Source organism: Lotus japonicus, chromosome 1 (genome assembly GCF_012489685.1).
Source record: "Lotus japonicus ecotype B-129 chromosome 1, LjGifu_v1.2".
Classification (NCBI taxonomy): Eukaryota; Viridiplantae; Streptophyta; class Magnoliopsida; order Fabales; family Fabaceae; genus Lotus; species Lotus japonicus.
This window is the reverse complement of record NC_080041.1, coordinates 109,001,391-109,028,990: the sequence shown is the minus strand read 5'-3', so window position 1 is coordinate 109,028,990 and position 27,600 is coordinate 109,001,391. Positions and strand designations below refer to the sequence as shown.

The following is a 27,600-nucleotide window of genomic DNA, read 5'->3' as shown; positions in this document are numbered from 1 at the left end:
CATAAACATTTTCACTTTCTGAGGTGCGTCTGCTTTCCAAATGGAGTTCAAGAATTCCTTAGGCATAGTAACAGAGGTAGAAGGTTCCTCAGCCATGTGGTAGCCCGACCTGATAGTGTAGTCCCCATAGTTGGTATACGACCATAATAACTTGTCACTGCCCTTTGTGGTGCTTAGGGGAGTTTGTAAGATATCTCACTACCTTAGTGTATGCACTAGTTTGGAATGACTTTAGGTTTGCTCAAGCAGCTGTCCAATTATGATTCCAGATGTTGATAGCTGATCCATTGCCCACTGACCATCTTGCTTTCTTAAGAAGAAAGTCTCTTTCCTTTCTCAACTGATGTGTTTTTCGACATTTAAATTTGTACTCTCATCTTTATGAAAGTCTAACTTGCTTCCCACAAAAGCCAGACTGTAAACCAAACATTATTGATACCTAAATCCTCAAAATTCGGCTTTTCAATAAAAGGAAAAAATGCAAAGTATATATTTAAATAGTTTTTGACGATGACGCATTTCTGAGACAAGTGGAAAACAAAAAAATCCTCCCAATCAAGAGAAAAATGGAATTTGAGAAAACCTAGATAGAGATCAAGAACAAGGAATTTCACTTCTTCTCTATTGCCAATGCGATTTGATCAGTTGAACCATAACTCCCCTCAACTCTGATTCCGATAACACCATCGCCACCGTCTCGCGGTTGCCGGCGGAACCTCCCACCCTCATCATCACCACCGCAACCCTAATCATACCAAGTGCGGTGCGCTATCTGAGATTGATTGAAGAACAACGATGGAGTTGGCACAGCTAGAAGCATTGTGTGAGAGGCTGTACAATTCACAGGACTCGGTGGAACGTGCTCATGCCGAGAACACGTTGAAATGCTTCTCAATGAACACTGAATACATTTCCCAATGCCAATACATTCTCGATCATGCTTTGACTCCCTATGCCTTGATGCTAGCTAGTTCTAGTTTGTTGAAACAAGTCACCGATCACAGCCTCGCTTTGAAACTTCGCCTTGATATATGTAACACTTGTTTTTCTTTTTCTTTTCTTTTCTGGCTTCTTCTTCAATCTTCAGTGATTCAAATTGCTGGAATTCATGGTTTTCTTGGCAATGTATGTCAGGGACCTACCTCATCAACTACCTAGCGACTAGAGGACCTGAGTTGCAGCCTTTTGTGACTGCTTCTTTGATCCAACTTCTGTGTCGACTCACGAAATTTGGATGGTTTGATGATGATCGATTTCGCGACCTGGTCAAAGAATCTATGAACTTCTTGAGTCAGGTGATGTCAAGTGCATCTATTACTGGATTGCTGCTATAGGAAAAGGATTTGTGCCATGTTAATCAAATATAAAAGATCATCTCATACTGAAAGCTAATTTACTAGACTCAAACTGAACAATGGCAATGGTGTTTTGTTTGCATTAAATTACAGCAACATCATATAGTTTATCCTCTGTTTCCCCCAGCAGCAGTCAATTGTAGATCATCTTATGGCGTGTTCTATTATATTTTATCACTTAGTAGTTACTTTAGTTTCTGCATTTTAAAAATCCTATTAGGTTAAATGGAGATCAATTTTATCATTTAGTACCATCCAATTTGGTAAACTAATGTTTGTGGGACATTTTGCTCAATTTTGTTGGGAATCCAGGCTTCGCCAGGTCATTATGGAATTGGATTGAAGATATTAAATCAGCTTATCTCTGAGATGAACCAGGTTAGTTATTAACTTGGTCTACTTGAATATGTTTGGTGCTGGAGAGGATATCTCTACTGATGGAAGATTTATCATATTGATTAGATCTGTGCTTTGTGTGCCTGTCTATATTCCAATGATCTGATAGTTGAATTCTTTCAATAACGTAAAAGCATGGCTTGATGATACATACTGTGGATGGGCTGGGGGTTTGGTTTTGTTGTTTCTATTGGAAGTTGGAAGTTGTGTTAAACAAACAGATCAAAGATTCCTTCACATAGCACTTGGAGATTTCTGATAATGAGATGGGGAAGCTGTCTTAATATTTTCATCTTAGTCTATCTCTCTTCGAGGATGTCTTATCCATAGATTTTGTACTCTTCATGTGCTTTTTTATTAAAAAATATTCGCTCCTCACTGATAATTTATTTTTTAAATCAATAAGAAGTTTTATTGGTTGTATTTTTAAACATGTTTGTATGACCGTTTAATGTATGGAACTATGTTCTGTTTGCTAGACTTTGGTGTCTTTGGTTGGGGAAAGATTCTTGAGATTCCTGTAGCCAAGCTTTTTCTAAACTCTTAGAACTTCTGGGATGTAGATTTCTTGCCCCTGAAATTTTGTTTTGCCTTCCTAACGGTGTCCAAAATGCAGTATCTATTTGAATGTTATTTTCTGGATAGAGCTGAGGGGCTACCACATGTTTGTGGTTAATATATATTTTTTCCATTGTACTTCATTATACAATGAGTTTAAAGCATTGGTTGATGTGCGGACATATTGTCATGAGATCATTGTTGAAATTTTTGCCACTCCCTTCCCTTCAATGTTTATGCAATTTAAATAATTTTGTTGGTTGCTGATGCTTTTTTTTGGAGTGAGGTTTTTTAAAAAAAAATAGAAAAGCTAATTTTGTTTCGAACTTGTTACAAAGTTGCCTTTATACTTCTGTTATTGTGCTTAAGTCTTTTCTTATTTCATAAATCCTGCCTCAGGCTAATGCTGGTTTGCCTGCAACAAATCATCGAAGGGTTGCTTGCTCCTTTAGGGACCAATCTCTTTTTCAAATATTTCAGATATCTTTAACATCATTGGTTCAGTTGAAGAATGATGGTAAAATGGCTATCTCTTGCTTTAAAATTTTCGCCTATTTAGTATTGTGTCTATTACTGTTTGCTGATCGTTATTCTGAGAGTTGAGATTGCATAATTTGCAGCTGTCAATCAATTGCAAGAATTGGCACTTTCTCTTTCTTTGAAATGTTTGTCATTTGATTTTGTGGGGACCTCTGTTGATGAAAGTTCAGATGAGTTTGGCACAGTTCAGGTTTCTGCTTGTTTTGATTTTGTTTTAAATTATAATTTGTGGAAGTCTTACCGTAATTCCTTCGTATGGGTTCAGTTATTATCTTTGTAATATGCCGGTTTGCAGATTCCAACACCCTGGAAGTCAGTTTTGGAGGATTCTTCAACGCTTCAAATATTTTTTGATTACTATGCCATTTCAAAGCCCCCTCTATCGAAGGAGGTCTGGACATGCATTTGTTTCTTCAATTGTTTAGTTTACAGTCAGATTTTGGTGTTTAGTAATTAACTATAAGAATTTGAATTAGTGTTGGGTCTTGGGGATCCTCTACTACTTGCATCTTACCTAGCCGTTCATTTTTGACACGTGTTGTGCCCCCTTAATTTCAGAAAACTATACATGTTAATGAATGGCTCCTAGGCAATTAAACTCTAAAGTAACTGTTTTTTCTGATTTAGAGCAACACATTATGTGGAGAACTGTGATTAAACAACATTACCTATTTCTCTCCTTTTCTCATGTTATTTATTGTGTGAAAATTGAGTACCACAATAAAATACTGTTGCATGATTAAATAGTGCAGCAATAAAGTGTGTTCTCTTGAATATTTTCTGATTTGATATTATCACGTCTACTAGTTGACAGTTTCTTCTTTTATTGGTTTATTTTGTTCATTTAGAAAGTTTACAAATTAAGTAAGGCGTTCTTGACTGATGATTGGTTAATGTTTATTCTGAATATTTATTTTCCTTTCCAGGCATTAGAGTGCTTGGTGCGACTAGCGTCTGTAAGACGTTCTTTGTTTACAAATGAGGCAGCCCGTTCCAAGTTCTTGGCCCATTTAATGACAGGAACCAAAGTCATCCTGCAAACAGGGCAAGGTGTTGTAGCTTGTTACATCTTCTCTTGTTTTGTATTGTAATGGCTAACTGGAAACATTATCTTTCATTATTATTTGTGTAAAAATTTGTTAGTTTTTTTTTTGGTGATCCATGTTACATATTTATTATGAATTGCTTTAGAAAAACAGAATTTCTCTCCCTCCCTCCCTCTCTTCTAGTTTTTATGCATGCATTTCTCATCTTGGAAATTTATCTCGGCCTTGGGTTGTTTGATCTTTCCGCCTCTTCAACAAATCAGTCATCATCACCTGTCCATATAGGAAATGATATTTCCAACCTAAAAATTGTATCTACAGATTGTCTGGTAACTAGGGGGAGTTCTTATTCAACTCAGTTGAGGTTTTGTTCATTGGTTAAATTGGGCTAGACTGTGGTTGTCTCATATCAGTCACTAGTTCGGAAATATATTAGTTGAGTTTAAGATCAATGAAAATCTATTATAAGATCAATGGAATCTCAGGTAAAGCTCTACGTTTAGCAAAGAAAAATGTTAAGTTGTTGTGTGAAGAGACATGGATGGTTTTATAATATATATCTAACATGGTCCCTCATATGAGGGCCTTTGGGTTTATTGGCTCTTGTATGGACAATGCAAAGGTACACCTACCTTTTGCTGAAACTCAACTTTTTATTAAGATAACAGTGGCAACAAGTATCAAGTTCCGGACTACTTGGTCATATAGGCTTAAATACCGACATGAAAATAAAGGGAAGAGCTTGAATATTATTTTATGGTGAAAAATACATCGGATGATTACAATATATATCTAATCTTCCTAGTTAAGGGTTAGAAAGAAATAATATCTAATAAAATCTGTATCAATCAAATCTCTCATAATTATAGGAAATAACGGAAAAACGTATAAAAATTAAGAGAATTAATATTTATAGTAATTATGCCGCACAACTGTTATGAAGAAAAACATTACACATAAACATGAGCCAGTCATGCACATATGATCTATATTTAAAGCAATATGTTTATTCTTTATTTTTCATTTCGTTTTGTTTGTTGGTTTGATGCCATGCATTATAATTTGGATTCTTGACTGTGTTGAAAAAGCAGGTCTTGCAGATCATGATAATTATCATGAGTTTTGCCGTCTTCTTGGTCGGTTCAGAGTGAACTATCAGGTAGATTTTTGTATAATTCTTTCTCCTTTTGTAGCCTGTCTACTGTCTTTTATTTCACTTAGTAGTGATACGGCAAACATAAGAAGGCATGGGCTTCTTGGGGCGGAAGCTAGGTACATACTTTGGCTTAGAAGTTAGGTGGGCACTGTGTGCATCACACAAATTGCCACTTTAAATCTCGAGGGGTCTTAACTCTTAAGCTTTTATTACACATCGCACTAAGAGTCAAAGGGAGTGAAATCACAGATTGACAGTAATTTTTATAATGACCTTGTCTTTGCCACTGTTTCTAAAATTTGGGAGTATTGCGAACATTTACATATTCTGTAGTTTATTTCTTTAGAACATCTTTTGGTTTGTAGTTACCTGCTTTCTGCAACTAGCTTGAACTCTTTACCTAAATTTGTAATATGCTGCAGTTGTCAGAGCTTGTTAATGTGGAAGGCTACAGTGATTGGATACGCTTGGTTGCAGAGTTCACTCTCAAATCTTTGCAATCATGGCAGGTGAACTATTGTGTCACTTTTAAGAAATTTCCAGAGAATACATGATGAATCATGGACAGTGTTGTCAAGATCGTGATCTGACTTGAGGATCATGCAGAGCTTCACACCCTTTTCTGTGCTGAATTGCACCTAGATTACGGTTCGGTGTGTGTGACCGTGGTGAAATCACTAATTTTGCTCACAAAATTGTGGGAAAAGCAGTTCATCCTGAGCTCTGGACGTACTATGGTAACAGGTCCAGTTGCCTGACCAGGGTGCAAAAAATCTGTGATTCTCTTCCTTTCACCTATTCTAGTTGTCACATTCACCCAAGCCTGTTAGAAATGCATGCCCTATTTCTTTTTCAAAACCCTTCCAGATCTGTCTCGCAAAACTCTTCATCTTTGTCTTTGTCATCTCTTAGTGGTCTAGATGCAGGAGCCCCTCAAGTTGGAGCTCTCCTCTCTGCTATCTTAATGATTTTCAGCCCCTCCGGTTCATAATGTGCAGGTGAAGGTTGAAAGACCAGGACATCAACCGTCTCAGGTCTATTTCGTGTTCAGCTGAAGCCCATATCTCCAATTCAGTTGCTGTTCCAGTTCAGTTATTTTTTTAATGTTTCTGAACCCACAAGTTGGACTTCGTTCAGGGACTTTTTTGAAATATAGCTTCCACTGTGTATCTTTGGTTTCTCTCTCCTATTTACTTTCATTTCCTTTTATTTTCATATTTACTATCAAATGTAAAATAAAATAGATATTGGGTATTAATAATAGAATTCTACCTTGTAGATAAATATTATTATGCATAAAGCTCCTTTGAATTGAGTTTGTCTGTGAAGTGAGAAATGGTGTATATACCATTGGATTTTTTATGGGTTAAAAATATATTGTACTTAAATTTAATCAATGATTAATTATTTCTTATATGCTCACTTTAGAGGCAACCTCAATCTTGAGGAGCTTTATCTTATTTACTTATATTATATTATTGTCATATTTATATAAAAATATAATTAATATTTTTAGTTTGATCTTATGATTCCTGTAATGATCCTACATTTTACAATTTGTCATCCCTCTCTCTATCCTGGATAGGATCTCGATCTTGACAACGTTCACGGTTCGAAATTCACACTGTCTATTTAAGCCTTATCTTTGGGATAATGGCACTGTCACCTTCCCATTTGAAAACAAAATTCTGGATGGAATCCTGTCACAATTTCAATAAGATAAATTTCATGAGTTGTCAAAATTTCAACTGAGGTTATTTGCAAGTTTGATGTGAAGATTGATTTAGTTGATAACTTCTTGTCAGTGGGCCAGCAATAGTGTGTACTACCTGTTAGGGCTGTGGTCCAGATTGGTGTCTTCTGTTCCATATTTGAAAGGTGATGCACCGAGCTTACTGGATGAATTTGTTCCTAAGATTACTGAAAGTTTTATCACATCAAGATTCAACTCTGTTCAGGTATTTCCAATTATTCATGCGTGCTTTGCTTAATATTGCTTTCCACTTTCTATTATTTAACTCAACACTGCTGTTGGTGAGATGGCTGTAAGAAATATAATTTCTTCTGTCTATTTTTTACAGGCTGGATTACCTGATGATCTTTCTGAAAACCCCTTAGATAATGCTGAACTTCTTCAGGATCAATTAGATTGCTTTCCTTACCTCTGCAGATTTCAGGTATCATATATATTTTATATCATCGTTATTCTCTTTTTGAGGAAAGAAGAAATCTATTTGCAGGTAAGGACTACCTCTGCTGGATTCCTAAGGACTGTATAAAAAAAAGCAGCAGCAGAAGACAAAGCTAAAACATTTAGGGAATTTGATTCAAAACTGCTTTATAGCTCCTGTACTTGTTTAAAATGAAATGAATAATTAATATAATCATATTAAGTAGGCGCTCTCCGTCAAAATAAAAGATTTGATCTTAGTGGGAACTGTGGAGCCAGAATGGGTTTTAAGAAGGATTTTTTCCTCCACTTCAAGAATTAGTCAAAAAGCGCAAGGTCTTACAAAATAACACCAGTTGAATCAAGTATCCCAATCTTTATTCCTGGATTAAATGACATCTGACAGAATTAAGCACAAGATAACGTGATTGCAGATTAATCTGTCACTCAAATTCCTGACAACAATAGTTTGAATACATAAATGCTCAAACTTCAACTTTCTTGACGCTTAGACTTGGGAACAGGTAGATAAGAGAGATAGTAAACGAGATCCTTTGATAGGGATTAACCTTTTTCTAAACTAAGCTAGTGATCTAAAAGGGACACGTTCACCTGAAATGAACTTCCTAGGATTATAGTGAGCTGCCATGATTTAAACTAGAGAGTACTATTTACAGCATTGTGCCGCAAGGAAGAAACATTTAATCAACTAAAGCAATGCTTTCCGGCACCAAATTACCAATACCATGATCCAGAATCTTCCCTCATATGTGCGTGCACAACAATCAAACTAATTGATCCTCTCCTTTCTTTCTAATCTACTGAACAACCTAATTGGAATCTGAAATAAAGATGAGTAATTTGGTGGATACTGTTTGACCTCCCAATGAAAAATGAGACACCCTTTTGAATTCATAATCTGAATCATATATAAGAAATAGCCCGGGATTTTCCTCAAAATCACCCCCAACATGACGTACAGGTACAAAACTGAAGTTGCAAGATTTAAGAACTCTCCACAGTTTAGATCAATACCTGTAAATATACTCTTTGCTGAAAAATTGGGGGTGTCCTGCTTCTATGATAAGGCTTTTTTATTTATTTTTTCTCTTATCATGTGCTGCCTTGTTAAGTAGGATATTTTTTCTAATGTACAATAATGCTAACTACATTGTAATCCTGCAACAATAGAGATACAATCTAATAAAGGAATAGGGATAGATATTACTTTTGTTACTTATTATCTGTACTTCAATTTCAAAAGATAATCCTGCTTTCAATGTAGGAAACTCGTATTGATTTCTGCAATTCTGCTGCAATTTTTTGAACTGTGTTGGTTGTTTAACTCTTATATCTTTATATTCATTCTGCAGTATGAGAGCAGTAGTTTATTTATAATAAACATAATGGAGCCAGTCCTGCAAATATACACGGTGTGGTTATGACTTTCACTGAATTACCATTTTAACTTTTGTACGTATTTCTTGGAAGGAGTTACTAATCGATTTTTGACTGATTTCACTTGACTGGAATAGGAAAGAGCCAGATTACAGGTTAGTGATAACAGCGACCTCGCAGTGATTGAAGACAAACTTGCTTGGATTGTTCATATCATTGCTGCAATTCTTAAGATAAAACAATGTGCTGGTTGTAGGTAAAATTGGCTTTTACCTTGTATCTATTGGAATGTTGTGGATTATCAGAAAGGTTTTTTGCAGTGTTCATAAACACGTGAACTTGCTGTAGTCTTATTTTCCTGCAATATTTCTACATGCAGTGTGGAATCCCAGGAAGTGCTAGATGCTGAAATTTCAGCTCGAGTTTTGCAGTTGATTAATGTAACTGACAGTGGAGTACATAGTCAGGTATACCAGCACATGCAATAGTTTTTGCTTGGCTTGAGGCACAGATTATCTTTTTTTCTTCTTCTTTCTTTTAGATACTTTACTCCCTAAAGCTATAAATTAGTATCGCTATAGACTTCAATTAAAGACAGTTATCAATCCCAAAATGCAGCACAGAATGGCTGATCCGAAAAGCGCTATAGCAGATAGCGGGGTGATCACTATGCAGAAGATTATAAATCCAAGATAAATAGCTTATACTTCACACTTAAATGATCAAAAATACAAAATTGCCCAACATTAAATACATTCATAATTAATAATAAAAAAATAATAGACTTGTAAACGGATACAATATTATATTTCATAGTTATATCTATCTCATTTTGCCTGATTAGTCCATATGCGATTGGCGGAGACCACTTGGTCTTTAGGGGATCTCTCAGACCTAATATTTTTCTCTTCTTGCAACGTGAGATGGAAATCTCTCTCTTCTCTCATTTGTGTTTGTTAGGTTTCTTTGAAGAAACTAAGAAGCCTCAGACTTCTTCTTGCAAAGGGAATTCCCTAACTCTCTCCCTCTCTCTCTGAAATTATAGATATATTACAAAGAATGAACATAAGTGTCCCCCTTCTCTAACAGAGGGGTACCCCACTTATTCCCTATATATGCCACCTTGACCCACTTACTCCCTATTCTCACTTATTCACCATTTGATTAATATTTTCTCTATTTCTCCTAGTATACAGCGCCCATTCTTTCTTTTTACATTGGTCCCTAACAGTATTGTTACTCTAGTACTTTCTTGCTTTTGTTTTAATGATAAATTTAGCCAGCTGTTGGCTTTGGAAGAATATATTGCTTATGTGTTCTTATTATTGGAATTTGACAGAGATATGGCGAAATAGGCAAACAAAGACTCGATAGGGCAATTCTTACTTTCTTTCAGAATTTCCGGAAGTCTTATGTTGGAGATCAGGCCATTCATTCTTCTAAGGTACTATACTGTTTCTATTATTGATAAAAAGGCTTAACAAACCTGAATTTAATTTAATTTTCATGTTCATACATATATTTTTATCATTTATAGTTGTTTATTTTATGCTGCAGCAGTTATATGCCCGGTTATCTGAGCTTCTAGGCCTTCATGATCATCTATTACTTTTGAATGTGATTGTTGGAAAGATTGCAACCAACCTTAAGTGCTACACGGAGGTTAGTTTTAGTTTGTTGTTCTTGTTTTCTCTTTTACAAATTCTTTTCTGTGTTAAACCCGCTAGTGGTATTTGTGCTAATTTCAGAGTGAAGAGGTCATTGATCACACCTTAAATTTGTTCTTGGAGCTTGCCTCTGGGTTAGTTTTTGTGAGATTTATGAGTACAACTACCTTTTTATTTTTGTTTTGGGATAATCCACCCAAATTTCCTGATTTCTCTTGCAACAGGTACATGACTGGAAAGCTTCTTATGAAGTTGGACACGGTGAAATTTATTGTTGCCAATCATACGGTACAATCTCTTTCTTTTTTTCTCTTCTCTCTCTAATAGAGTAACACAAGTGACTCAAAGAAGTCCCACATTGTATAAATAAACAAGTGTACAATAGTATAAGTTAAAGGACACAGACACCCATTGCCTTAAGGTTTTGTTGTGTGTGGATGTGACTTATAATTCTAACATGGTGATGTTCCGCTTGAGTACAAGCCCAGACAAGAAGCAAGACGTTGGGCCTTTGAGACTTGGACAAAGAAACAAAAGTCTAACACCTAATGACGTTCCACTTGAGTACAGCCCCAGTCAAGAAGCAAGCCGTAAGGCCTCTGAGACTCAAACAAATGAGTACAAGGTCAGGCAAGAAGGAAGAAATAAAATGGAGTCCCACTTGAAGGGGGAGTATTAGAGTAACACAAGTGTGACTCAAAGAAGTCCCACATTGTATAAATAAACAAGTGGACAATAGTATATTAGTTAAAAAGACACACACCCATAGCCTTCAGTGCCTTAAGGTTCTGTGGTGGAAGTATGTGGCTGATGTTCTAATCACTTATATTAAATTCTAACACTCTTGTGGATCAGGATTGGCCCTATTGTGTTCACTTCTCAGTTATTCATTGTTAAGTTATTATTTGTAATAAATAGCTGGTTATTAAGAGATTCAGAATTTGGAACCTGATTATATGGTATTGAACCAGCTACTGAGATGAGTTTCCTACGAATTACTATTCAACTATTCATGTTCCAATATGATAGAAATTGCTCAAAAAATAATGTAGTTATGGATGGTCGAGTCTCTTTCGTTGGTCCTTATTTCCTATTCATATGATATAATTATCCATTAACACTTCATAATCGTATCCCTTGTCTTTGGGTTTTCACTTTCATAGAGACCTAACTCACAGGGAAGCTACTGAGCTAAAATCCCTTCAGGTTGTAATTTCATTTTGTAAGCTTCTTGCTAATCCAGAATCCAGACATAGAACGTGTCCTATTTGGAACATTTTTTTGCTGGTTTGGTTTATGGGCTTTGGAAAAAATTAGGCTGAAACTTTCCCTACAGTTTACTGTCCTCATGGTGCATTTAATAGAAGTGAAATGGCAAACCTCTCTGCTTCTCAAACATATTTTGAGACTGTTATTTTTTTGCGCCTCTATGGATTTCCGTAAATGTTTGTCTCAAGGGAGTTTCCTTTCAAATATATGAAGAGACTGGGTAGCCTCTTTGCAATTTTTACTTTGTAAATTACCTTGCACTCACTGATTTGGTGGATTGCCCCCTCCTTTTAGCTGTTCTGCTCTTTCAAATGAAGTTCTATTTCTAAAATAAGGGATGATATAAATCGATTTCTGAGAATGGACAGCAATGTTGGTTTCCCTTCCTTTCTCTTTTTTGTGAAGATGGGGGAACCACCCCCCCCCCCTGTGTTTCCACATTTCTTTTCAAAGAAATAGATTCCTCAATTTGATTGTTCTAATCTTTTTGTACTGAACAGAGGGAACATTTTCCATTTTTGGATTCAAAGAGATGCTCTCGCAGCAGAACGACTTTCTATTACACTATTGGTGGGTTGATATTCATGGAAGATAGCCCTGTGAGATTTAAATCTTCAATGGATCCACTCCAACAGGTATTCTACCACTGTCTCGATATTTAGTAATTTTTCATCCCATCCTCTACTGATTAATGCAGACTATTGTGCAATTAATTAAATATTTACATTACTAGTTTCATCAATATGAGTGTATTCTATGTTCTGCATGTCAGGGAGTTAGTGTATGAACATTATCTTGGCTGTCTAAGTCCGTATCTATAACACAGTTAAGTCTGTTAGGTTAGATAAGCTTCAGTTAGCAGTTACTAACAATTTCTGTCAATATTGAAATACAGAATCTAAGTGTTCAGAATATTGCTCGAGTTTCTCTCTCTCTCTCTCTCTCTCACACACACACACACACACACACACACACACAGCTCAGCACCTAACCGCCTAACCACTTAACTTTATTACATCAGCAATCTGACTTAGGCCATTCTACTCTACAGCCTAGAGATCACACATTTAGAACACACACACACAGCATAAACAATGTATATTCTGACAAGGTTTCTTTCATTTTGGTTTTATGTTTTTTACCTAATCTGTTTGAGGGACATGTTTCTTTCTTCATTGTTTCTATTTCCTCAAAAAGAGTATAATTTTACATAAGTTTGCTTATAATTAGCTTTTTGTAAAACCTGCCATGTCATTGTTTGGTGATAGATATAAGAAATAGTAATTTTTTGTTTATTCTATTGTGTTAACTATGGCATCTAGATGGCTTTTTCTTATAACTGGTGGGTTAATCTGTTGGTTTTGGTTGTAGTCAGCATATTTTCTCCCTCTGTTTTAGGTTTTCCTCAGTTTGGAATCAACATCGGATTCAGTGTTTCGAACTGATGCTGTAAAGGATGCCCTTGTTGGCTTGATGAGGGACCTTAGAGGAATCGCAATGGCCACAAATAGGTTGGTACTTGTGCTGTTTCTGTTATTCAAGCTGAGAAAGGCAGTTAACTGACCTCCCTGTTTTTCATATTTGTATTTCTTAGCCGTCGAACTTATGGCTTTCTATTTGATTGGTTGTATCCTGCACACATGCCTCTACTCTTAAAAGGCATCTCACATTGGACAGATAACCCAGAGGTAATGGACGTCTTTACATTGTCATTTATTAAACTCTTACTTTATTAGTTGTAGAGTGTTGGATATATGAGTAAGGAAGTTGGTTCTTAACGTGGTATTAAATTTCTATAATAAGTGGGTGGGAGTTTGATCCTTGACACCTTGTCTTGTAACTCAAAAGTTTAATTTTAGCTCATAGTAGGATGGGCTTGTGTCTTGCTGATTGTTCTATTCCAAATGGCTCTTGTGAGAGGGTTTGTTAGATATAAAAACCATTTCCAAGCCTTTACCTAATAGCTTAAACTTTTGGAAGAGTTTGTTTTGAGATAAAGATAATTCTTATCTTGGTTATATATGTAAAAGTTGAGGTTCCTTTGCACATCCTCTTGCTGAGCTTTCTTCGTTTACAATTATGTATCTTCATCTTTCTATTGTGCTTTTGACTTTTGATAACGACCGTGATTGAAATTCCATCAATAAGTATGTCGATACTGATTTTCCCCTTTTCAAATGCACTTTGTGCTTTACATGTGTAATTGCTTTCGATACATATGCTCTAATGTTTGTTTCTCTTTCCCCATCTGTTGCTGCTTGGTTTTGCAGGTTACCACTCCGCTGTTGAAGTTCATGGCGGAGTTTGTGCTAAATAAAGCTCAACGTTTGACATTTGATTCTTCTTCTCCAAATGGCATACTCCTCTTCCGGGAAGTCAGTAAACTGATTGTTGCTTATGGATCTAGAATTTTGTCTCTTCCAAATGTTGCTGATGTATATACACACAAGTACAAAGGAATATGGATTTGTTTAACAATACTGTCAAGAGGTGAAGTCCTAGCCCTGTTTGGTTCTTTTTATTCATGTAGCATGATTTGGTGCTAAGTGTGGTTCTTTTGCGATAGCAAGTATGGGTAGAATGTATTCATGGTAGTTTTAGACTTTTAGTTTATATGACTTCTTGTAGATCATCTTCTATTGAATTGTGGCTGGTTATTTATTAGGGTGCCAGGGACTGAGTTAAGTGCTTGACTACAGTTGGAATTTTACTTGCCCTCCACTTATACATTGAAACCCCTTTCTCTATTCATGAATTTTTGTCTGATGATAACAATATGATGAGAAGAGTCAAGATTTTGAAGGCTGTAGACTTAGGTATTGAGCGAGGCCAATGTAATTTGTGCAAGATGATATTTATGTTTCGTTCAGCACTGAGCAAGATTTTTTTTTTCATAGTTATTTATTTAAAGCTTCAGTCACCCAAAAAAGAAATTGGAACGGAGTAGGCCTAACTCAACCATAAAAGCTAAATCAAGAGGGGTGAAGGATTGCCTTTTAGTTTATTAGAACTTGGAAGTGTCAAGAATGGAGTAGAATTGAGACTGAAAAATTTCAAACTCGAAACCTAGAATCTTCCTGAGTTTTTTCCAAGTATAACATGGGGCTCAGGAGGTTTCTTGACTCAAAAAACATCAAGCTCAGAAAACCATATTTTTTCAGGTTAATATACAATATCACATGTATACTAGGATGAAGCACCTGTGTCTAATCTATATTATCAAGTTTGAGATGCCAAAAACTCAAAATAGTTTCTTCGATGTTCTGTGCAAAAATATAATTTGGTGGCGAAGGCTATATTAAAATTTCTGTGGTGGCAGTTTTAGCATATTTGGTGTAGATTTGTATTATGATAATTGATAAGGGTTCATTTTCATAACCCTATTGATTCGTATATGTAATTAATGTACTAGCGAAATTGTATTTGTCACAGCCCTTGCAGGAAATTATGTCAACTTCGGTGTCTTTGAACTTTATGGTGATAGAGCTCTATCTGATGCACTAGATGCTGCTCTAAAGATGACACTGTCAATTCCATTGTCTGATATATTGGCTTATCGTAAGGTATGCAAACTTGTATCGATTATTATGTTACTCTCTTTGTTCTTCGAATTCAATTTTCTATCATAATAAGGATATAAAAGTAAAAACGATTGCACATATTACCATCTTTTTGTTACCTGTGTTAGATTGTCTATGAAAACCTCAGCTAAGTAGTCATTAAACTTTATGTATTTGTATAATGCATTTATGTATTATATAAATTATATTTTCTTTTTGGGCAACCTGGTTCTTAAAGCCCTCCTTGGCGGGATCTAGGGAAGAGTCGGATTTTTGGCAGCTTTACCTTACATTTACAGAGGCTGATTCCACAATTCGAACTTATGACCTCTAATTCACATGGAAGCAACTCCAACTGTGTCACTAAGGCACCCCTGAAATTATATTTTCTGTTAATTGATATAAAATTTACTCATTAGATTGATGTTTATGTTTCGGTTGTGTTTTCATTCTTCATTAGTTAGATGTATGCACATGCTGGAATTCTATCCTAGTCCTTATTGGATAGAATAGAATCCTCTCAATTGTAAAAAAACTTGACCATGTCAACTTTCATCATCTCACCATTGATTTTGGTGAGTTTAATAATTAAAGAAACTTGACATGGTCAAGTTTTTTTACAATTGAGAGGATCCTGATCCATCTTTATTACCTTAATTTGGATAGATAGATTCTTTTCTTATTTTAGGTGATTTCTTTCCCTAAACTTATGAGATTACTCTTGTATATATATTGTACTCTGTTTCATGGTATAATCAATCAGAATATTTCATTCAAGTGTTATTTCCAATGCTTCGATGGTGCACTCTCTCTCTCTCTCTGCTCCTCCCTTTTGTTTCAGTCTCTTTTGCGGAATACCACTTATGTTGACTCCCACAAATCACTGCTAGTTTAAGTTTCAGTCAATCCCCAATCAAGACATCCTCCATTACTTGCCAAGTTATCTGCTTCCTTTCTTTTTACTTCCCTCTCCCCTGCTGCCTATCTGCCTTATACTCACAGCAATTTCAACAAAACCCATAAACATGTTCCATATAATAAGTTGACATGTTATGCCTCGACAAAAAAATCATATATCATCAGTGCATCACAAGTGTATCAATGTAGAACATGTAAAACTCAGAAGATAAGAAAGGGCTATAATCAGGATTGGATGTGGGACTTACTGAAGCATGTTTCATTTCAAATTGTCACACCATTTTTTTATGATATATTAGTCAACTTCGTTATATCTTTTTGAGGTATGTGTGTGTGTTGAGAGAGAGACAGACCATGCCTGTAATGAGAAGACATTGTCCATTCTTCGAAACCAATTGGTGCCAACAATGATATGTTCACACCTTATTTTTTATACAGTTCATTTCCACTCATTTTTATTTCTATCTCTCTCCTCTTATCATCTATCACATCTCATACTTTCTCTCTCTTACTTTTTCTTTTCTTCCTATCTCTCTCATCCTTCCACCTCTTTCCACCTCAAAGAGAGGTGTGAAGACAACATTATTCGTTTATCATTTATCTAGTGCCTGAATTATGTATCAGACTAGTTTTCTGCAGGGTTACCAAATAATGATTAGGTAAAGCTGACTCAGCTTTTGCTTTTATGCAGCTAACAAGGGCTTATTTTGCATTCTTGGAGGTTTTGTTCAACAGTCACATCACTTTCATATTGAACTTGGCCACAAACACCTTTATGCATATAGTTGGCTCCCTGGAATCAGGGCTTAAAGGCTTGGATACAAGTATCTCATCGCAGGTTATGGCAACATCTCATATGTATCTTCCGTACTCAATCACAATTTTTCCTAGTATTTTTTCAGATGATTCTGTCACTGTGGGTATTATGTATTTGGTTTCTTGAGGCTGTACCTTTTTCCAACTCTTTTTCCAATTTCTGATTACAGTGTGCATCTGCTGTTGATAATTTGGCTGCTTTCTATTTTAACAACATCACTATGGGAGAGGCTCCAAATTTACCAGCGTCTGTCAATTTGGCTCGTCACATTGCAGAGTGTCCAAATCTGTTTCCAGAGGTATATTATACATATTTTTCACTTTACTGCACACTAGTCTGTTATAATTAAAAAAAAATGTTTCCTCTGAAAGTCTTATAAAATTATTTATACTGAATCTGGAAAGCTCTGCTGTAGATGATGCTAATATGTTTGGTTTACTCACTTAGTGGCTGATTTGAGATTTTGTGTGCATAATTTGTTCTGAAATCCCTCCTAGTTTCAGAAGGCAAAACTACCATTTTAGTGTAATAATGATGCTTATCTTATTATTATTTTCTTCCTGTGAAACTGGGAGTGAGGGACCCTTTTTGTGAGGTTATGTGACTTGGGTGTCTCTTGTTTGCATGCCTAGATCTTGAAGACCCTCTTTGAGATCATATTGTTTGAAGACTGTGGCAACCAATGGAGTCTGAGCAGGCCAATGTTGAGCTTGATACTCATTAATGAGCAGGTAAATGGACCTCATAAATCCTTTTCCAATTCTCATTTAGTTTATTGCTAGATGCTCCAACTTGAAGTTGACTGTTACTGTGTCAGATATATTTCAATTAAAGTTAGTGGTTCATTTTAAATTTCAGGTGTTGAATCGTCCTGTAATTAACCCTGTACACAGTATAAATATATGCACATATAGACTGATTAGTAACACACAATGCAAGCCATACTCCATTTGATTCTTATTTGGCATTTCTCAAACTGGGAGTTTTCATTTACTTGCAGATATACTCTGATTTGAAAGCTCAAATCTTGTCATCACAGGTATTTTGCTTCTCACACTAACTTCAAAGTTGGATTATAGAATTTTAACAGTTGTATTGTGATCTGGATCACAGATCAGGTAAATAATAATGTTGAGGATGTATGGCTGGGTGAATGGATCCTGTCATTTGAGTTTTTCATAGTAAGAAGTAGATATGAATATCCTAGATATATTTCACTAATAGGGCCCTGACTATTCGCTCTTCACATATATCTTGTCATATGAAATGCTCACATGGGAGGATTCAGAGTGTCTGTTGATAATATGTTAGGATTTAGAAAACCCTAACAGCAGCCACAAGGTAAAAAAGGGGAGTACTCTTATTTATAATAAACTAACCCTACTAAGCAAATAACTCTGGCCCAACATAGGCCCAACTCAATACCCAAAGCAAATAACAAAAGATAAAATCAACCCAAGCCCTAAATCAAATAGGCCCATTCACTCCAGGCACAATAATATTTAGAACCCTAACATAATGCAACAAATTATTTACTTGACATTGCATCAAAATAGTGTCAATAACTTGCTAATTGAAGCCTATAATGATTCTGTTTTTGTAACTGTTATAATGTCTTACATGTATTTGGGTTGTACGAACCTGGGTTTATGTTTTTACTTTTCCACCACATAGTTGTTGTTAAACTCAGGCTTGTTATCTTTTGCAGCCAATGGATCAGCATCAGCGGCTCTCTCTTTGTTTTGATAAGCTTATGGCAGATGTTACCCTGAGCTTAGATTCAAAAACCAGGGATAAGTTTACTCAAAACCTCACCATTTTTCGGCATGAATTCCGTGCCAAATAATCCAAAATAATATAGAGTAAAATGAGAATAATTTGGTGTTTGTATATTGTCTTTTTGGATAATCTCCTTCCCCCCGATTTGGTGGCATCCTGGAAACCTATTTTGGAAGAAGCGACCTCTTGCGATTTCTTCATTTTGGTCTTATGTGAAAGAAATGTATTCTTTGTAATTATGGTTCATGGAGTGTGGAAGGTCAAGTTACTTGTGGTACCGTACCCAGATTTCAGTGATTTAAAGCTCAGGAATGACAAGGAAGATTTTGAACATTTAAGGAAGTGGTTACATGGATAAGAAAATTAGGGGAGGGATGAATTGGGGACCACCTAAAATGTAGAGTAGAGTGATCGGTTTAGATATATTCTTTCTTGGAATGCATGTACATTATTATCCATCATATTGGTTTAGAAACTTGCTAGTTATTTGATGTTTTGCGATATCAATGTCTTTGTACTCTGAAAACTAGTAAAGATAAAGAAATAGCGGAAGAAAGTGTTTAGATGGGGATAGAATCATAGACAAAAGGTTCATACTGTATTCTCAATCATTTTGCTGCCATTTTAAATCTTTCTTCAAATATTGTTTATTAACCGACTTCATTATTAAGAGTTTGTGTTTTTTTTTTTTTGGGGGTTGGTTCAGTGATTGGGTGGACTTGTAGAAATGTAGCGTACCTTACTGATTTGTTATTCTTTGGTGATCAACTACATATCTGTTATATGTCAGTTAACTCTTGGATAGTTAATTATAGCTTGATTTGTAATTAAAGAACACCATGAATTTTATAATAGAACGCTTCCAGATTCAGATTGTTTTTTTCATTTTTACCTACTCTGTCATAGTATCTATGGAGTTAAGATTCAGGTCCTGAGGTATGGCTCGACCATGCAATGACGCATCCGTTATGGTATTCTGCTCACTTTTTATGCACCACAGTTCAGCTATGTCTTCGAACACCCTGACACCCTGGTGATTGTTCTACTTCTACCCCCATTGGTGTCAATTCATAGTTGTCTCTACTTCACCTTTGATTACGTTTTCTATGCATGCCATCTCTCTCATTAGTTAAATAACAAAAACTTCACGCTAAGGAAAAAACAAATTGAATATGTCACTAAGGACACAGGTTTATCATTTTCTACTGAATTTATCCATTCCTTCTCGTTTTCTCATCGAGTTAGATCAAGATTTAGGTCGTGTAAACTTAACGTATGCAATTTGGAAGCTAGAGATAGAGAGGAGTCCGCACTTTTATCTCTCGTAGCTTCTCTAAGATCTGTTTTCATTTTCTATTTTATTGTGAGTAACTAAATCACTTGGCTAAAGCCAATGGTATGCAACAATTGTGATGAATATTCTTAAGTGGGAATGGTCTATTCAATCCGAGTGAGTTTATTCTTACTTCTTAGCAAAGACTTGTCCGTGTTCACCTTCGTCCTATAGTTCATCAAATTTTACAACAAAATTTATTTGCTTTTCGTTCAAAATGTTCGAAAAGGCAAGTAATTACTTACTAAGAGATGTTTTTATCTGTCCCTTTGTGTTGTTAAAGGTATCCAAATAAACATTTCGAAATATTTGTTAGTATTTTACTGGGTTAACTATCAGATTGATCCCTGTCTTTGTGTCGTCGTCTGAGGTAAGTCCCTCCCCGAAAAATTTATTGCATTTGGTCCTCGTTTTTGAAAAACTTTTGGAGCGGGTCCTCGCCGGAGGTGGAGCTCCGGCGAGTGCTTAAATGGCATGTTGACTGGGATAAAAATGCTTATGTGGATTTTAAAAATAAATAAAAAATAAATTACACATCATAAAATTAAATTAAATTAATAAAATTAAAAATCCAAATTACCCAAATTAATTAATTAAAATTAAACTTATTAAGTAGAAAATTAAAAACCCCAATTCTCCTAATCCTGATTTCAATTCTGTTAAAATATCATCTTTGATTCTTCTTCTTCATTGTTACACAGATCCACGTTCTACAACTCACATCTTTACACATATTTTCCCATTCAAAGGGTTTATTATAATCAAATCAAATCCTCAAAAATCTGAACAGAAACATGGCCAAAAGCAACACACCATATGACAATAAAGAGAAAAAATTAGTTGAAAGAAGAACCTGCATCTGCGTATAGATTCAAAAATAAAAAAGGAGATTGAGCCAAATTGAAAGCCAATCGAAAGAGAAGATTGAGCAAGTTGAAGAGAAGTGATGAACCCTCAACCTCTCCTCTTCCTCTTAGCACCGTGACAGAGGCCTCAACCTCTTTCTCGGCCTTCGATTCACAGCAACACCAAGTGGTTGTTTGGTTTGGGTTCTTCTGGATCTTGCTTCCTTGCTTTTCTTCTTCTCCTTGGTGGTTTGAAGGTGGTTGTTTGATCCTTGGTTGCCGATCCATGTTCTGGGTACTTCTGGGTCTGGCCTCCATGTTTTACTTCTTCTCCTTCTCTCATAACTCATATCCAAACTTAGATTGTGGTGGGTATTTCGGTTGGGGTGGGGGTTGGGGTTTTGGTCTTGGTTCCGATTGCAGGTGAGGGTGATGATGTAGGTTGGGGTTTGGCGGTGAGGTTGCGGGTTGGGGTTTGGGGTTTGCAGTTTGTGGGTGAGGGTTTGAGGGTGAGGTTGCAGGTGGGTGAGGGTTGAGGTTGGGTGAGGCTGGGTTGTGCGGAGGTCGAGGGACATGGCGGTGCGGTGGTTGTGTGGATCGCTATGGCTTCGTTGAGTTTTGGGTGACTTGTGAGAAGGTGGGTTGCTTCACTGCTTGCCTGCAGGTGCAATTTCTAGGTTTGGTACGAATTTGGGAAAAATGGGTCTGGTGGGGATTTGGGTATGGTAGGGATTTGATGAAAATTTCTGGTTTTGATGAACATGGGTGTGATTTGGGGAAAATTTCTGATTTGGGTCTGCAGATGAACATGAGTTTGGTTTTGATGAAGATGAGCTAGATTTGGTTTTGATGAAGATGATTTGGGGTTAATCGGGGGAAAATTGATTTTGTTAATTAATTTTTGGGTTAGATTTGTTAATTAGTTTTTATTTTGTTAATTAAATTAAAATTTATGATGTGTATTTTATTTTTATTTTTTATTATTATTTTTAATTCCACATCAGCTTCATTAACACAGTCAGCATGCCATTTAAGCACTCGCCGGAGCTCCGCCCTCCGGCGAGGACCCGCTCCAAAAGTTTTTCAAACACGAGGACCAAATACAATAAATTTTTCGGGGAGGGACTTACCTCAGACGGCGACACAAAGACAGGGACCAATCTGATAGTTAACCCTATTTTACTAGCCTGAGGTTAACAACTTAACATATATGTATTTGAAACGCAAAATATACTAAGGCATTGCTTAATGATTAAATAAGTTAGAATATACCATACAACATTTAGAATACAATAGAACGTGTGGCATGCATATTTTATTTTATATAAATTGGACATATTTTTAAAATATAATAAATTGGACATATTTAAATGATTGTAACGATTGTCTCGGTGAAAATACATGCGGCTTAAACTAAAAAAAGATTGTGTATGTTGATTTCATAATTAGAAGGGTGCTGAAAGAAACAAAAAATACATAACAATATGTTTTATTATGTTCTGGCCACATACTAAATTATAAATATTTGTCCAACAATTAAGTTCATTTGTCAACTAAATGTTTATTCTTTATAAAAAGCACTGATGTTTTATCAAGTACCATACAAGGCTTTGTTTAGATTGTGAGAAGGGGGTGGGGTGAAGGGGAATGAAATGGATGGAGGGAAGGATTAACTGTTTGTATTGCTCAAAACATGATGAAACTTAATGGAAACAAATGGAATGGATGGAATGAGAAGAAATCAGAAATTTCTTTTGTAATACATTCGTATGTTGTCGTACCGAAAGTTGTTGTGTATATCAATTTCCTTATCTATATGCTCACCAAGAATGATTATTGAAGTATTCATTCATCAAGTTTTTGTTCATTCAAACTTATATTAGTTATGATTAAATTAGTGGTTTCGAAGTTTGGTGCATGGTAAATTTTATCATAATTTGACAATGTATTGTGTCTCGATTCTACAATTGACTAGTTTTCAATTCCCCTTTCTCAAAGCCATCAAGAAAGGCTAACTCATGTACTTGATCACTTTCTTTTCCAGTATACTTCGTTTATAGATTAAAGAAAAAATTCCAAATCATATCAGTATTTACATGTTACATATAATATAATATTTCTAACAAAAAAAGATGTTACGTATAATATTTTAATAACTATATGTCTATATGAACCTGGCTTGATTTCCGACTCATCCTTTGTTTTAATTTTGCATTTTCATAACCAAATAATATTTAGATGTTACATAGTAGTATAATAGAATATTTCTACCAAAAAAAATGTTACATATAATACTTAATTATTATATGAACCTGCCTTGATTTCCGACTCATGTATCCTTTTGTTTTATTTTAGTATTTTATGTTAAGAGAAACATTTATCTCTTCATTTTACTTTTCGAGTGTATCATTTAGATAAGAGATTAATCTCCTAAATATTATCAGACATCAAAGTAGGACCCCTCTCAGCCGTGTTTTTTCATACATGTGGACAGTGACGGATCCATAAAGTTTGAGTTGTGGAGGCAATATACATACTCACATACATATAAATAAGTAGTGTGGGCAAATAACACATATAGTAGTAAGAAAATAATTTTTTTAAGGAAAATAATACAAACAACAAATAATATTAAGGAAACATCCAAAAATTGGTGGCGGCAAATGCCCCCATATCCTATAACATAGATCCGTCCCTACATGTGGATATAGTGATTGAATCTAGGAACACATGCTTAAAAGATCGGAGTCGTTTCTACTCGTACCAACAAATTATTGGTACATTCGTCTCTTCTTGCATTTCTTACCTAAAAACTTTCTTACTAAATAACACTATAAAAAAAATCATCTGATATAATCTAATCAGTTTTATAATTTTATCATTCAATAAATTTGTCTCAAAATTTAAATCTGGACCAATCTAATCCAATCTATAGCAGTTTGAATTTGATTGGATTTTTTAGTGTTTGTTTAATTTTTTCTCCATTAATATTATAGTGTATAAATATTAGAAATGTAGATTAAATAATAAGTACAACAATATATAAATTATTTTGTAAAAAAAATAATATGTAATTTATAGCATCAGTTTAACATCCATGGATTATAATAAAGTCAATGGTTGGGTGGGTTTTATGACTTCATTGATGATTCTTGTATTTTACGTCTTGAGTTGCTTGCAATTTTTCATGCATTGACCGTTGTTTGGGATCAAGGTTGGTTCTTTGTTAATTGTCATTCGGACTTTATGGATACAATGAAACTTGTGCATTATATGCCTGTTGCGATTCATCTGCATGCTTCGCTGGTTTAGGGCATTAAGGAGATTCTTGGGAGATCTTGGCATGTGGTGATGCATCATGTTTTAAGATAAGATAATGCGTGTGAAGATTTCTTGGCTAAGCATGACCCTTTTCAGGATGAAGCTTTCATGGTTGTGGAGCAACCTTTAGGAGGTATGAGTTTACTTTTGTTGGCTGACGTTTTCAGCGTCATCTCTTTGAGGCCTTAGCCCGAAGTACCCAAAAAAAGATTATAAAATAGTTAATATTTTTTAAAATTTATGATATAATTGTTCACTTTGATGTATGAGAGTCTTTTATTCAAATATATTTTTATAAATATGCACGTGTCATATAATAAACATATAAGGACGTAAATATGTAAAAATGAATGATATGATATAGATACCAATAAAACAATACATATTTGTAAATGTTCGTTTGGATTGGATTGATTCGGTTATGAAAATCAAATTTGAAATCTGATCCAGTGAAACAATTTGGTTTTTTTTTTCAATTTTCAGTTTAATTGAACTTTAATTTTTTATCAATTTTTCAGTTTTGTTTGGATTGAATCGGATTTCTCGAATTCTAAGCTTTCTTCTCAGCCCCAGGTTATGTCTACTAATTATTTTCCATAAATTTGAGGGATGAAATTGCAATTTTTCATATAGGAGGGACACACTAGATTTATATATAATGTTTTGTGCTTTGGGAGAAAGAGAGAGAAGAGAGGTTTTGTGTGTTGAGTCATCTTATCACATCATCATCTTCTAATCTCATTTCCCTTCTTCCCTTCCCAATCGAGTCGAAATGGCTGTTTCCGCCACCAAATTCACACTCACCGGAACCCTACCTCGCCTCCCTTCTCATCCACGACGACCAACTCGAACTCCTTCCATCACAATGGCCGTTTCCGTTGACCCCAAGACCAGCACCAAACTCATTCTTCGCAAGTCTGAAGAAGCTTTCGCTGCTGCCAAGGTTCTTTCACTTTATTTTTCGAATGAATTTCACCAGTTTTCTAGTAACTGTCTGTGATTGTAAATTGTTGCTGGTGTTTTGTGTTAGGAATTGATGCCCGGAGGTGTCAACTCACCTGTTCGTGCCTTCAAATCTGTGGGTGGACAGCCAATTCTTATTGACTCAGTCAAAGGATGTCGCATGTGGGACATTGATGGCAATGAGTACATTGACTACGTTGGTTCTTGGGGGCCTGCAATTATTGGTCACGCTGATGATCAGGTTCCATGCTCATATTTTTAGCTTTTACATATGAAAAGGGGTTGCTGAGTGTCACTGAGATGAGATAGTTTAAACCCTTTTTCAGACATTACTTTGTTGCAATAGAAAGGGTTGCTTATATTCTTATTTCAATGGAAAATGAGTAGTAGACAGTAGACAACATGATTAAGGAGCCACACCAAAATGGTAAGGGAGAGAAAGGAATAAAAGAGGTGTAAGTGATAGATATGGGGTGCGTTTCGGTAGACAACTTATTTAAGTGTAGGTGCTTATCACTTTAACGCTTATTCTTAAGCTAATTTGAGAATCTTACTGAAATGAGCTGAAAATAGGTTATATGTAAGCATAAACTCTTATTCATAAGCTAATTTGAACAACTTGTGAAAATAAGCTTGAAATAGCTTATAGGTAGACATAAGCTCCCTCAAACAGTTTGTACATGTACTTATGCTATAAGATAAGCTCAAATGGGTTTTCTCAAACGGGGTCATGATATATGATGTGATAGGAAGAGAAAGATAGAAAGAAAAATGTGATGTATATGGAGTGTCAGGTTTGGCTGTTTTAATAATCAGGAATATGTTTCCCTCAAATTACAGGTGCTTGCAGCTCTCGGTGAAACAATGAAGAAAGGAACCAGCTTTGGTGCACCTTGTCTGCTGGAAAACACATTAGCAGAGATGGTTATCTCTGCAGTTCCGAGCATTGAAATGGTACGATTTGTTAATTCTGGCACTGAAGCTTGCATGGGTGCGCTCCGACTTGCTCGTGCTTTCACTGGAAATGAGAAGATCATCAAGTTTGAGGGCTGTTATCATGGCCATGCTGATCCTTTTCTAGTCAAGGCAGGTAGTGGGGTTGCTACCTTAGGACTTCCCGATTCCCCTGGCGTTCCTAAAGCTGCCACTTTTGAGACCCTCACAGCCCCCTACAATGACTTCTCAGCTGTTGAGGAGATCTTTAAGGCAAACAAAGGAGAGATAGCAGCACTTTTCCTCGAACCTGTTGTTGGAAACTCTGGTTTCATTCCTCCTAAACCTGAATTTCTCAGTTTCTTACGCAAAATCACCAAAGAGAACAACACCCTGCTAGTCTTTGATGAAGTTATGACTGGATTTCGTTTGTCATATGGAGGTGCTCAAGAATATTTTGGCATAACTCCTGATTTAACAACTCTAGGAAAGATCATCGGTGGGGGTCTGCCAGTAGGCGCTTACGGAGGGAGGAGGGAAATTATGCAGATGGTGGCACCAGCAGGACCAATGTACCAGGCTGGGACCTTGAGTGGTAACCCTTTGGCCATGACTGCTGGCATACAAACTCTGAAGCGTATTAAGGAGCCAGGGACTTACCAATACTTGGACAAAATTACAGGTGAGCTTGTTCAAGGCATCGTTGAAGCTGGTAAGAAGGCAGGCCATGCAATATGTGGTGGGCATATAGGTGGTATGTTTGGGTTTTTCTTCACAGAAGGACCTGTGCACAATTTCACAGATGCCAAAAAAAGTGATGCGGACAAGTTTGTTAGGTTCTTCTGGGGAATGTTAGAGGAAGGTGTGTATTTGGCACCTTCACAATTTGAGGCTGGCTTCACCAGCTTGGCACATACTTCTGATGACATCAAAAAGACCATAGCTGCTGCCGAGAAGGTTTTCAGGCAGATTTGATTTGAGTGTTAAATTAATTTTGTCTCTTGGCTAATAGAGTTTTTGAAACGTGAGTTTTTTTATTTTATTTTTAGTTTTGTAGGTCAATTTAGATTAATATTATTATTGTTATGGTAGTTTCTTTTATTATAACCTGTATCACTTTCCCATGATGTATCTACTTTGTATTATTGTAAGCTGTATGCCACTTGAATTTGAAGCTTGTAAACATTTGAATCCACTGTGACTCATAAATCTTGCATCTTCATGCTGTCCTCCTAATCCCCCTCTGTATTATATCCATTCATTAGATATACATATTCATCCATGTGTGACCACACACGTCTAGATTTGATAAGTTGAACTCGGTTTTGAGTTCTTTGGGATTCAATATTGATGACATGATGCTTGGGATTTGATACATTTACAGGAATTGTAAAGCACTTTACTCGCAGGGAGAAAAAAGATATATTGGTATAAGTTTTTTCGCTTGGTCAGTTGTTCTGCATTCTTACTAATTTTCACGCATGTGAGTGTGTTTGCTTACGCCTGAGCAAGCTTGAGAATCGCATATCCAGGGTAAAAGCTGCAAGTTTGAACTTATCATTCACACGATTATGTG

The 27,600-nt window shown here is 35.8% G+C and overlaps 2 protein-coding genes across 3 annotated transcripts; both read left to right on the top strand.

The window, feature by feature from the left end:
• Window positions 1-515: 515 nt before the first annotated feature.
• Window positions 516-19,500, top strand: LOC130729067 (uncharacterized). Of its 2 annotated transcripts, none has more exons than XM_057580690.1 (28): window positions 516-1,033; window positions 1,135-1,295; window positions 1,668-1,733; window positions 2,709-2,826; window positions 2,930-3,039; window positions 3,145-3,240; window positions 3,776-3,899; window positions 4,987-5,054; window positions 5,474-5,560; window positions 6,857-7,009; window positions 7,133-7,228; window positions 8,595-8,654; window positions 8,757-8,875; window positions 8,999-9,086; window positions 9,959-10,063; window positions 10,180-10,281; window positions 10,368-10,420; window positions 10,511-10,574; window positions 12,056-12,190; window positions 12,954-13,066; window positions 13,150-13,243; window positions 13,826-14,045; window positions 14,988-15,118; window positions 16,725-16,871; window positions 17,020-17,148; window positions 17,483-17,581; window positions 17,851-17,889; window positions 18,559-19,500. In XM_057580690.1, the coding sequence occupies exons 1-28, from the start codon at window positions 796-798 to the stop codon at window positions 18,694-18,696; spliced, it is 3,153 nt and encodes a 1,050-aa protein (XP_057436673.1). In that variant the 5' UTR covers window positions 516-795; the 3' UTR covers window positions 18,697-19,500. The 2 variants fall into 2 exon arrangements, with proteins under 2 accessions (XP_057436673.1, XP_057436672.1); XM_057580689.1 differs by having other exon boundaries at window positions 10,177-10,281.
• Window positions 19,501-24,798: 5,298 nt separating this feature from the next.
• On the top strand, window positions 24,799-27,253 carry LOC130729064 (glutamate-1-semialdehyde 2,1-aminomutase, chloroplastic). Its single transcript, XM_057580686.1, has 3 exons — window positions 24,799-25,071; window positions 25,159-25,332; window positions 25,932-27,253. Exons 1-3 carry the CDS (start codon window positions 24,901-24,903, stop codon window positions 26,997-26,999), a joined length of 1,413 nt encoding a protein of 470 aa, XP_057436669.1. The 5' UTR covers window positions 24,799-24,900; the 3' UTR covers window positions 27,000-27,253.
• The last annotated feature ends 347 nt before the right edge of the window (window positions 27,254-27,600 follow it).

Coding starts and splice junctions, on each gene's coding strand:
- LOC130729067 (XM_057580689.1), top strand. CDS start 796: ATGGAGTTGGCACAGCTAGAAGCATTGTGTGAGAGGCTGTACAATTCA. Junction 10,282..10,367: donor ACCTTAAGTGCTACACGGAG/GTTAGTTTTAGT, acceptor TGCTAATTTCAG/AGTGAAGAGGTCATTGATCA. Junction 17,149..17,482: donor GTCCAAATCTGTTTCCAGAG/GTATATTATACA, acceptor TTGCATGCCTAG/ATCTTGAAGACCCTCTTTGA.
- LOC130729064 (XM_057580686.1), top strand. CDS start 24,901: ATGGCTGTTTCCGCCACCAAATTCACACTCACCGGAACCCTACCTCGC. Junction 25,072..25,158: donor AAGCTTTCGCTGCTGCCAAG/GTTCTTTCACTT, acceptor GTTTTGTGTTAG/GAATTGATGCCCGGAGGTGT. Junction 25,333..25,931: donor TTGGTCACGCTGATGATCAG/GTTCCATGCTCA, acceptor CTCAAATTACAG/GTGCTTGCAGCTCTCGGTGA.